This window comes from Mytilus edulis, chromosome 13 (genome assembly GCF_963676685.1).
Source record: "Mytilus edulis chromosome 13, xbMytEdul2.2, whole genome shotgun sequence".
NCBI classification, from domain to species: domain Eukaryota; kingdom Metazoa; phylum Mollusca; class Bivalvia; order Mytilida; family Mytilidae; genus Mytilus; species Mytilus edulis.
In genome coordinates, this window is record NC_092356.1 from 42,267,431 (window position 1) to 42,279,820 (window position 12,390).

At 32.2% G+C, this 12,390-nt stretch overlaps 1 protein-coding gene across 1 annotated transcript in view; it reads right to left on the bottom strand.

The window, feature by feature from the left end:
- LOC139500337 (uncharacterized) overlaps nucleotides 1-12,390 on the bottom strand; it is a 118,845-nt gene that overhangs the window by 78,845 nt on the left and 27,610 nt on the right. The window contains exons 28-41 of the mRNA XM_071289077.1: nucleotides 10,868-11,006; nucleotides 10,292-10,504; nucleotides 7,907-7,979; nucleotides 7,360-7,532; nucleotides 6,968-7,095; nucleotides 5,945-6,086; nucleotides 5,390-5,641; nucleotides 4,895-4,937; nucleotides 4,369-4,523; nucleotides 3,869-3,960; nucleotides 2,793-2,838; nucleotides 1,793-2,047; nucleotides 935-989; nucleotides 30-205 (exon numbers count right to left, since the gene is read on the bottom strand). Of these exons, the coding sequence (XP_071145178.1) occupies nucleotides 30-205; nucleotides 935-989; nucleotides 1,793-2,047; nucleotides 2,793-2,838; nucleotides 3,869-3,960; nucleotides 4,369-4,523; nucleotides 4,895-4,937; nucleotides 5,390-5,641; nucleotides 5,945-6,086; nucleotides 6,968-7,095; nucleotides 7,360-7,532; nucleotides 7,907-7,979; nucleotides 10,292-10,504; nucleotides 10,868-11,006 (1,942 nt within the window). The remainder of the gene's footprint in view (nucleotides 1-29; nucleotides 206-934; nucleotides 990-1,792; nucleotides 2,048-2,792; nucleotides 2,839-3,868; nucleotides 3,961-4,368; nucleotides 4,524-4,894; nucleotides 4,938-5,389; nucleotides 5,642-5,944; nucleotides 6,087-6,967; nucleotides 7,096-7,359; nucleotides 7,533-7,906; nucleotides 7,980-10,291; nucleotides 10,505-10,867; nucleotides 11,007-12,390) is intronic.

Consider the following 12,390-nt stretch of genomic DNA (forward strand, 5'->3'; position numbering starts at 1 on the left):
AAGTCCATATGAAATCGTTGACTACTTACTACTGAGGAAATTGGTTAGATTTCTGGAACAGAGAGGAACTTGTTGGCTCTTAAGTAAGTGTAATCCATCAGGTGTGGGTGCACAGAATGGCTCATTGTCATCAAATGGAATACAGATTGTCACTATAGCGTCAATGATAAATCCTTCTCCTCCTCCCATTTTACTTATGGTGTACCTGACAATAGATATACATATACTGGTAAAAAACTAGACCCTATCAAATGGAATACAGATCGTCACTATAGCGTCAATGATAAATCCTTTTCCGACTCCCATTTTACTTATGGTGTACCTGACAATAGATATACATATACTGGTAAAAAACTAGACCCTATCAAATGGAATACAGATCGTCACTATAGCGTCAATGATAAATCCTTTTCCACCTCCCATTTTACTTACCTGTGGTGTACCTGACAATAGATATAGTTTGAATATATATGTTGGTTTAAAATGAACCAAGATCGCCACAGAGAAACCAATATCATCCACTGATATACTTTTTTTTCTCCATATCACTATTTCAAAGGGGCATAACTCCCCTAAAAATATAATGGATACACACTTATTTTCTATCTCAACTGAAATATGTTGATGCAACCCTTTCACATAATTTTTTCATGAAACTTCCATGAGAATTGTTGGTGCATGAGCATTCATAATGTTGATTTTCCACATTTGATCTACATTTTCAAGGGACATAACTCTTCCAAAAATATTCATTAAGCTCTGGGGTATTGCTGATGACACTTGAAATAATATGTCTGGGCTGTTTCATGAACAAACCTTCAAAAACCCTATTACAGGTAAAGTATGCAAAATGTACAAATACTTTAATGACATGCTGTGATTTACTTTAATAGTACACTTTTACCAATCATAGTGTTTTATACAAAGTACTTACAGAATTTTAACAGGTGCTGGATCCCCATCACCAATGGTCAGTTGTTTCTGTGTACCTATGATATATTATGAAATATTCATATTAATCTACATATTTTTATCAAATATATAAACCTGTGATAACTTGTTACATATGAAAGAATAAAGACAGAATAAGAACACAAGTTTATATCAAAAACATCAAACAGGTCATCCTAAAGCTCCATCACAATATAACATGGACAAGCTCTCTCACAATATAACATGGACAAGCTCCCTCACAATATAACATGGACAAGCTCCCTCACAATATAACATGGACAAGCTCCCTCACAATATAACATGGACAAGCTCCCTCACAATATAACATGGACAAGCTCCCTCACAATATAAAACGGACAAGCTCCCTCACAATATAACATGGACAAGCTCCCTCACAATATAACATGGACAAGCTCCCTCACAATATAACATGGACAAGCTCCCTCACAATATAACATGGACAAGCTCCCTCACAATATAACATGGACAAGCTCTCTCACAATATAACATGGTTCTTGCCAAGAGTTTAGATATGTTTTTCTTCAAGTCTAATTATGTTCTTATCATAAGTCTAGAGATGTTCTTGCCCTAAGTCTAGATATGTTCTTGCCCCAAAGTCTAGATATATTCTTACCCTAAGTCTATATATGATCTTGCCTTAATTCTAGATATGTTCTTTCCCTTAGTCTATATATGTTCTTTCCCTAAGTCTAGATATGTTCTTGCCTAAAGTATAAACATGTTTTTTCCCTGAGTAAGGTGTAATATTTTTTCACTATAAACACATCAACATGTTCAATATCATGATTAAGAAATAAGCTAACCGAATAAATCTTACCCCAAGCATACTCAAAGAGAGTCTTCTTGTAGGTCCAGGTTCCAAATCCAACATCAATAGTAAAGTCACAAGGACTCATTTTGAACCAGAATGGAACAGAATATGCTATTACTCTGCCTCCTAAAGCTGGTGGTAACGTAAACTGCACATCGATACAACAGTCTAATCCGAAACAGTTATCAGGCATCTCACAGGTTACAAGATGTTTTACAGAAGTTGGTAGATATGATTTTACATCAATATTCCATGGACAATCTAGATCAATGGAGAATTATATTCACAATTTTAAGAATCCCCAAAGTTTAGAAATAATGTAACATACATGTATATGTTATCAAGGTTCAATGATAACTTAGTAGGTAATTAGAAATTACTTCCTTCCCATTCTGTTGTTAGTTAACCATTAAATTGTTACAATATATTAAGATTTTCCTGTACAAGCCAACATTCTTATTTTGTTTAAATTTCTATAAGACACCTTTATCTAATTTTCAGTCAAGGTGATAAAAAAATTAGAAAAAACAGTGTTGTTTGGTTTTTTTTATGCCAATAAAAATTTCTTCAACTTCCACATTAGTTATTTAAATTGTGAAAAATTAATTCACTGGATATTTCAGAACGACATGAATGCCCCTGCTGTAGCCTTATTGCAAGAAGTCAGTAAAACCAAAAAAATACACTTTCAATATGCAAGTCATCTTTATACAGTAATGTACAAAAAAATAACTCAAGATCCGCAAACATCATAAAGAAATCAGGACAAGTACAATATTCATAAAATTTCTTTTCAACTGTCATAATTCTGCCAAAAGTCAATCGACCTGATGGAACGGCAAACTCAATCAGCAAGTCATAAATATACACAAATTTACAAAAAATCAAAAATATCTAGAGGCATAATGAAAAAAAAATGCTTGATTTCAGAATGACAGATTGTTAGTGGGAGGGCATTAAAAAATGTTGTAAAACATAAACAAAACCAAATGATTACTTTGCATACCTGTGGGTCCTGGAGGTACTGTACAGCTTCCTTTCTGGAATATAGTCTAGAACAGAAAACGTAAAAATATGTTGCTGCAAATTTCATCAGATGATATACTGTGGTTTCATAATTATTCTTGGGGAACCAATTTTCATGGATCTTGTGGGTAAGCGTTAATTTAAAAGTTCAACGAAGTACACATTTTTATGGGCTTATATTCAGACTTCGGCAAAACAATGAAAATATAAATTTTCCTCAATCCATGAAAATTGGTACCTACAAAAATGCAAAATCCACAGTAATACATTTGTATTTCTAAATATATTTAGCTTATTGATAAAAGATCTTAAGAGTTACTGTAAAAAAATAATCTAAATAGCAATTTCAAGTCATTTACAGCAGGTTTCCCTCTTTTTTTTATATTTATAAAAGATCACTAATTTTCGCCCTTTATGGATTTTGCTGAAATCAATTTAATGGAATGTTTGAGCATCTTAAATATGTGATTTTATTACAACTGACCTCATTTTTGGGTCGATTGGCCTAATAACTTACAGTGATATTGTTTGCCTTAAACTACCGGAGAATAAAGGCTTTTTCCCCTGGAGAAGAATCCCAATTTGAAAAAAAAATGGCTTAAAATTATTCCCAAAAAGACAACTTATTTCCCAAACAGTGCAGTCTCAGCAGTAATTGTGTATGAATACAAACTGAAAACACTCATTTCAATATTTTTCATGCCTAAAATGACTATATGTGCAGATTTGAGGGTCTATTCATGTATCATCACTGACAATAAGGGGTCTTATTTCAAATGAGGGTTAACCTCTTGAAAGGAGGTCTGCAAATTGAAGTTCCAGTCAATTTCATGGTTTATTATAAATTTCCCAATTTGATAAAAATGACACATATTTTCCCAATAAAAAAGGGTAGAGGTAGTTTTGAATAAAAGCCAACAATATCACTGACTTATATTGCCAAGAAAAATCACTTTTTTTTGTGAGTCAAACATTTTCTATTTGCTAAAAAGTTACAGAAAAATGTTCTATTTCTTTCAATGGCGAAAAAACAGGATATTAGTGTATACTACTTACATCCAATTTTAACATCCTGAGGATGAGGTCAAATGCCTCAGCTGTAATAGCACCTCCCAAAGTTTTAGCAAAGTCTGCCAATGCTCCACCACCTAAAAAACAATAAAACTAACCATAAGATGTCTGAGGGTTTTCATATTTATTGATTTGGTGTCTTTTTGACACATTAAACTTAATTAATTAATACACATTTTCTTCCTTCTTATCTAATTACAAACTCAGTAAAAGTTCCCTTATATACAATATCTTCGTAATCTATTAATTTTTAACTGTTATGGTTCATAAAAAAACTTTATTTTAATTTTTACTCCCTTTTCTGTTGCATATGAAATAAATTGTATTTACTCCAATGCCCTATCTGTCATTATGATCATGTGACTAACCTGGTAATGTGAAATTTTCATTGTGATCATGTGACTTACCTGGTAATGTGAAATTTTAATTGTGATCATGTGACTAACCTGGTAAAGGGACATTTACATTGTGATCATGTGACTAACCTGGTAATGTGAAATTCTCATTACAAAGAGGAATGGGCACTTCATAATCTGTTATGAAATACTCGTCAATGACACAGTCTCCTGCTATACAAATCCTGAGTCCAAAGTTCACAATGAATACTTTCTTTACGTCAGCATCACGATCTATCTTGATCCTGGAAGAGAAAGGTCATTCATTTTAATTGCTCTTTTTTATTTTAAATACAGTAAGTCATTTTATGACACTGTTGAAAATAAAATTTGTGTACCCTAAGAACCTTATTATTTAAAAGCAAATGCTAATTATCATATTGAACTACTTGGATGATGTTTTTACAAATCAAACATACAAACTTTTAAAATTGTATTTTGTATATCCCAAAGTGTTCTGGGAGTACTTATGCACTAAAAACACTTATCTAAAATGTGTGAATTTACAAAGGGAAATGTGTGTCACCTACCATAAAAAAAAAATAAAGAAATTTACACGTTTTAGAATTTGAAAACCCAAAAAAACATGCAGAAAATAAATTGAAGGAATACTTACATCACCTTTATCTCGGGTGTTATTTCAAGTAATTCTTCTTTTCCTAAAAAAATCAATTATAACATTAAAATTTTTGATCTGTAAATAAATTGTTAAATATTGTATATGCATGAGCATCTTAAATCATATAATAAAAATTATCTGAAATCAAATTGCAAAAATCTGAAATTTTAAGAGAATACTAGAAATAATCATAAATGAAACTTAATTTTATCTAGTCTCAATCTTCTATGTATACAAATATTGTTTCTGACAAAATAAAACATTGACAGTTTTAAATTAACCCTTCTTTCACAAACCATCCTGCTAATGCTTAAAAAAAAAAACACTTTTGTGTTGTCCTTAAATGCAGATATTCCCTTAGTTAAGAAAACGAGAGATGAGTGTGTGGTGCATCTCTTTCTAAAAAAAAACCTGGTCTAAAAAAAACATTTTCATAAATTTCATTATGTGCTTGTCTTCACTGTGCAACATTACAACATTACTACAACTTACCCCATTCATAAGAAATGAGGATAAACTGCCGTTCCCATTTCTCAAAACCAGCATAAAGGATAAAGTGACAGGGATCCAGTTCTACGTAGGCTCTCAATGCTTTGGTGTAGTCTATGGCCTTGATGGTTATATCAGCACAGGCATCAAATCTCATACAGTTTGGAGACATTTGGTAATACAGATGTTTCTTTAGTGTGGGGTCAGTTATAGCAGGAAGTGTCAGTGTTTGATTGATTAGTGCTATGTAACAGCCTGAAAACAAAAGAAACATTTCTTTATGATATAAAGTGTTGATGTGTACCAGACATGATAAGGAAAATTACAACTTTTATTCACTTATGTCTTTTACATTTAATTTATTAACCTTTATTGTGTGCTTAATTCTAATTCAAACTGCAGCACGCTTTCATTTAATTTTCAAAGTCCAATAGCCATATTAATGTCAGAAGTTGGGGGAAAAAAAGTGTGAGCACAGCTAAAATATTAATTTAAAGGTGGTGTCTGAAAAATTGATTGAAATCTAGTCAATGGTTTAAGAATTGAAGATATACTTACTTCTATCATACAGCTCATATCTGGAATTCAGATCAAGTCTTGTACCAATGGTGCTTAGATCTGCATCAATCATCTTGCCTTTCAGGATGGCCAATGTCATATTTTCTGGTCTGGGGCATGGTCCAGTTGCAGAAAGTAAATCCTACAGAGATATATAGGTATATTATACTGTAGTGAAATAGCCTAGCTAATCCTGAAATTTGATTGGTTACCTTGACAGGGGATCTGGGCTCATATTGCCTGTCTGTACCCTATATCTCCTTTACCTGATGACTCAGGGGATATAAAAGTGAAAATCCAGATTATCATAGAACATAAATATTATTTTCACACATCATACTTTTTTTTTCTGTTGGAAAAATTTACACTCAGAAAAGTGCAGATTTAAATTTCTAATTTATTTGTACTTGAATCAGTCATGATCAAAACTGCTTCATCAAACTTTATATTTCAGCCGTATACTCTAAGTATTATTATTTCATTATCAGTCCAATAAATTAAGTTATAATGATATTACTGAAAGACTATCTCAACCTAATCCATAAGTTTTTACCAGTTTCAATTGAAATTATGAGAAAAACGATTTAAAGACTGAAATTTGAAGAAAACAAAATTGCTTATACATAACTCTAGTAAATTTATCTTTAGGTCAACTGAGTTTTAATATCTGAGAAAGTTGTTTTTAAACAATGATAACTTTTTATGGAGGTTCAATTAACAAGTTTTCAACTTTTTTCCAGCATAAAACTTTTCTTTTAAAAAGCTTGTATCTCTATTACAAGCACATCAACTTATTTTAATTTTCTTTAATTTGAATGAATTATACATTTGATAAAAAAATATGCTGTTCTTATGAATTTCAGTAAAAAAATGTAATTAAATAGCTCTTTCTAAAATATGAACTTAAAAATGATGAGTTACATAGGGTTGAGGAAATTTACAGATAAAATAGATCTATCTTAAACAATATAGAAAAAGTTGGCATATCAAATTGAAATAGTACTTTCTCTAAAAAAAACTTACTGCAGGTAAACCCAGAGCAGCCAATGCTTCTTCAGCTAAATTGCCAGCCAATTGCTTAGCTGCCTTTTTGCCTGCCTGTTTCAGTCTTTCCAGGACAGCTTCCTTGCTAAAGTATGTTGCCCAATTTACTGTAATTATAAAATAGTATAATATATAAGTCTGAAAAGGGACACATAACTGACCTGTTAATGCACTGGTTCAGTGTAAAATAAGTTGACCATTAATTCTTGTATCACAAAATAAAATTTCAAATTTTATGAGGTATTATCCACATGAGCAATATTTCATTATCCTCTTTTTTTTTTTAACTTTCTCAGTATCATTGACTTAAATTAAATTTACTGTCAGGCCATGAGTAACTTCCATTAGGATAACATATTAAGGTAACTTACTGTCAGGCCATGAGTAACTTCCATTAGGATAACATATAGGCAATGGTAACACAGCTTGATCCAGGAGGTTGATTACAACCAAGCAATTTTCTTCGTCAGGGTAGGATCCTGGTTCACAGAGACCACCTCCAAATGTTGCAACAGTTTCCAAGTCTGTCTTTTCTATCTTTAAGCTACATATATATGAAAATTACATTGTTATCATTCTTCTATTTCATTTAATCAAAACAACGTTCTTTCATTTTTACTATTACAAAAAATTATCTACCATAGATACTTAAGATCAATTTAGGCAAAAATAAAGACATTTCATTTCTGCAATTTCAGCAGTTTGGAGCTTATAGTATATCTGTCTTTGGGTTTGAATGCTCATCTTTGTTGATCATTTAACCTGTCAACTGTTTTCATTTACTGACATTGTAGACAAAAGGTGAGTTTGACCTACTTAATGATAAGCTTATATTTTAAAATTACTTCTTTTTTACAGTAGAAAAAATTAAAAAAAAAAGTATGAGATGATTTTAAATATGAATAAAAGTAAACTTACAAGACAACAATTTCCAGATCACCAATGACTGGAATGGGGAAGACAATACCAGTATTTATTATTTTCTCTATACCTGTCAAAGGAAAAGTCATATATCATAACAAAACTGCAAAAATGTCTACTATTTACCATTTCAGCAGCAGTCCCTAAAGTGTTGTTGTATATATATTTACCATTGTATGCAATCATTTCCACTATATATTGTTTTTCCTATTACCTATGCTTGCAGTAATTGTTGTTTTTTTTTTCATACAATATTATTACTACTGTTTTACCTGTAGCAATGTTTTTTGTAATCTTTAAAACTGATTTTATAGAGTTAGGTAATTTTTTTAACCAAATACAGTCGACTCTCGTTATGTCGAAGTCAGCCGGACCTGAGAAATATTTCGAGATACACGTAGTTCGACTCAAACGAACATCAGAAGTTCGACAATCTAAGGGACACAACTCTTGATTGGCTTGGTAAAGCTAAAATAAATCCGGGTGAATATGGCAAGGGGATCGATATTCTAGTATCAGATCGATGTATTTGTATGTCACAGTCTTTTATTATTATAATGACATTATTTTTACTTATTCAATTGTTTCAATTAAAAAAAAATCCTATGGCTTTTCCAAGAGAGTAATTTCCAATCGATAGTTTAGTTATTCAGGTTGTTTACAGCTGACAAAATTGTTTATTCTCGGATACAAGAGATTTAAGAAACTTTTGATTTCTATTCATATTGTTTTATCTCACTCTTTCTTTTCAAAAGAAAATATAACAAGATTTAAAACACCGTTTGAGTAGTTTTTAGGTGATCATCAACGGAAGCCATAATCCTCACTTGATACACACCCAAGCTCATTAGTGTAAATCACAAATTAATTGTTTTGTAAACATTTTAAATACTTTTTCATGAACATTAACAATGTATCACTAATTATTTATAAAAATTCTATAAAAGATAATCTTAGGTAAACACTCATGGAAATAGCATGTCATAAATGAATACAGTGGTCAGTGACCGGAAATTTAATTACACGTGTATTGTCAGATTAACTCTTCAATCCATTTAAATCCCGGAGGTCATGTTTTGACATATGTGTATTAGTGAATTAATGAATTTTGAATGCTTTTGTTAACCTTGGGACCGTATATTTAGTTCGACTCAACCGAAATTTCGACTCATCCAATTTCGACTCATCAGGAGTCGAATTACATACTTTTGTATGGAATGAAATTCGGGACCACGTGAAAACTTCGACTCATCCGAAATTTCGAGTCAACCGAGTTCGAGACAACGAGAGTTAACTGTATTGTTTTACATCCTTACAGGTACCTTTTGTTATACCACAGTAATTCTAGGATAAAAAAGAGGGTTGAGTAACCAACAAAAAACATCATCACTGGTAAATAAGCCTTTATCAATTGATCAAGTGCATGTAAATCTTTGATTTTCTGAATAGTGTAGTTTATTCAATGAAGTGTGAATTCAAAATTAACAAATGGCATAGACAACTGTTAATTGTTTAAAGCTGTATGTTGACCTCTAAATGACTTTTCTGAGACTGTCTGTTGACCTCTAAATGACTTTTCTGAGACTGTCTGTTGACCTCTAAATGACTTTTCTGAGACAGTCTGTTGGCCTCTAAATGACTTTTCTGGGACTGTTTGTTGACCTCTAAATGCCTTTGTCTGAGAGTCTGTTGACCTCTAAATGTCTTTGTCTGAGAGTCTGTTGACCTCTAAATGCCTTTGTCTGAGACTGTCTGTTGACCTCTAAATGACTTTGTCTGAGACTGTCTGTTGACCTCTAAATGACTTGTCTGAGACTGTTTGTTGACCTCTAAATGACTTTGTCTGAGACTGTCTGTTGACCTCTAAATGACTTTTCTGAGACTGTCTGTTGACCTCTAAATGACTTTGTCTGAGACTGTCTGTTGACCTCTAAATGACTTTGTCTGAGACTGTCTGTTGACCTGTAAATGACTTTGTCTGAGACTGTCTGTTGACCTCTAAATGACTTTTCTGAGACTGTTTGTTGACCTCTAAATGACTTTTCTGAATTTATTGTGTTGTTGAATTGTTGTCTCATTGATTTACTGCATACATCTCTTTTATACATGTGAAGCAGGATTTGCTTACCCTTCCAGAGCACCTGAAATCACCTCGGTTATTGGTGGGGTTTGTGTTGCTCAGTCTTTTTTTGTGTTTTGTGTATTGTTGTTTGTCTTTTTGTCATTTTTCGGTTTTTGCCATGGCACTGTCAGTTTGTTTTGGACTTACGAGTTTGAATAACCTTTGGTATCTTTCGCCTCTCTTTTAATATGATAAAGAGCTATGTAAACTGACAAAACAAAATTAGGGGCTAAACCGCCTCTGTCACAGCTTTAACATACCATCAAAATCAAGAGCAGGAAGCTGTATTTCTCCCTTAAACACATCAAAACCGTAGCTGAACTTGAAAGTACATGGGTTAAAATTAGCATAAGCTTTAACCACTCTGAGAAACATGGATATTTTGACGTTCATGCAGCATTCTACAGCCATACAGTCACTGGAGAAGATGCAGTATACTTTCTTTGGCAATGTGAAAGACATCAGTGGACATTCTGCAAAAAAAAAGTACTCAAATTATAAGACCATTATATAAAATTGCAAATATGAAATAGCTCCAAAAGGGTTAATTGGTCAAATCAACACTAACATTGAGATTTTTTTTCTTACATTTGTTTTTGTAAAAGATAACCTAAAATACATTAGAAATTATAGGTTTGGTGCTACTTTGTTTAAGGTGTTAGTGTCTGAGGAATGACTTGCGGTAAAAAGTGTAATGAATAGAGAATATCATAAGGCTTTTTCAATAATTAGTATTATGGCAATCATTTTTACTGCAGTATATTTGTAAAAAGAGTAAAATAGGTAAACAAATTATTAATGGACATGTATCAAGTCTATAAACCCCAGTTACATACGGTTATCCTGGTCCATTATTCTTTTAATCATTTGAGCTCTAGTTCCATTAATTGGTTTCCCTCTTTCCTGTAGGGTCTGTTTGATTTGTTCATCTGTCAGTTCATGTGGATTAAAACATGGCTTGTTGTCAATTATTGCCTGTAAAAAAACAGAATTTACAGAATTTTTGAAACAGATGCTCCTTATATCTGTATATCATTGTATTTCAATCATATAATAAAATTGAGAATGGAAATGGGGAATGTATCAAAGAGACAACAACCCGACCATAGAAAAAACAACAGCAGAAGGTCACCAACAGGTCTTCAATGTAACGAGAAATTCCCGCACCCGGAGGCGTCCTTCAGCTGGCCCCTAAACAAATATATAATAGTTCAGTGATAATGAACGCCATACTAATTTCCAAATTGTACACAAGAAACTAAAATTAAAATAATACAAGACTAACAAAGACCAGAGGCTCCTGACTTGGGACAGGCGCAAAAATGCGGCGGGGTTAAACATGTTTATGAGATCTCAACCCTCCCCCTATACCTCTAGCCAATGTAGAAAAGTAAACGCATAACAATATGTACATTTAAAATTCAATTCAAGAGAAGTCTGAGTCTGATGTCAGAAGATGTAACCAAAGAAAATAAACAAAATGACAATTATACATAAATAACAACAGACTACTAGCAGTTAACTGACATGCCAGCTCCAGACTTCAATTAAACTGATTGAAAGATTATGATTTCATCATATGAATATCAGGCACAATCCTTCCCGTTAGGGGTTTAGTATCATACCATCATAACATATATGAGAACTTAACCCGTGTCATGCCAACAACTGGTTTTTGAATAAATGTGTTTAGTTCTGATGCAAAGACCCTATAAGTTAATCAATATTAAGGCCAAAATATGCAATCTTTAATGACCTGACAACAGTATTGTAACTATATCCCTTCTTAATAAGTCTATTTAAAGGTTTTGTTAGTTTCTGCAGTGAATACTGACATTTTTGTGCTTTATAAAGAATATTTCCATAAAAAATTGGATGTGAAATACCTAAACGTAGAAGAAGTCTACATGTTGAGCTATATTTACGAATGATGTCCTTATACCGATGATAAAATTTAGTAAATGTTTTGACTAGTTTGTGATATCGAAAACCCTGGTGTAATAATTTTTCAGTAATACATAAATTTCTCTCGTTAAAATCTAAAACATTGTTACATACATGAGCGAATCGTACAAGTTGAGATATGTAAACACTGTAAGATGGTGACAAGGGAACGTCACCATCTAAAAATGGATAATTAACGATAGGAAATGAAATATCATCTCTTTTATCATAAATTATAAGTCAACTTTTACACCTGATTAGATTTATAATTCACTGTTCCAGAATTTAATGCAGTTTGCAGGGTTCACCACAGAATGAAAATCAAGGGTGGGGGAGAAAGTTCATCAAATCAGAGATGGTGTAGTGCATAATCGAATCGTTCCTTGTTTGTTTACTCTCTGCCTTACAAGTTGTT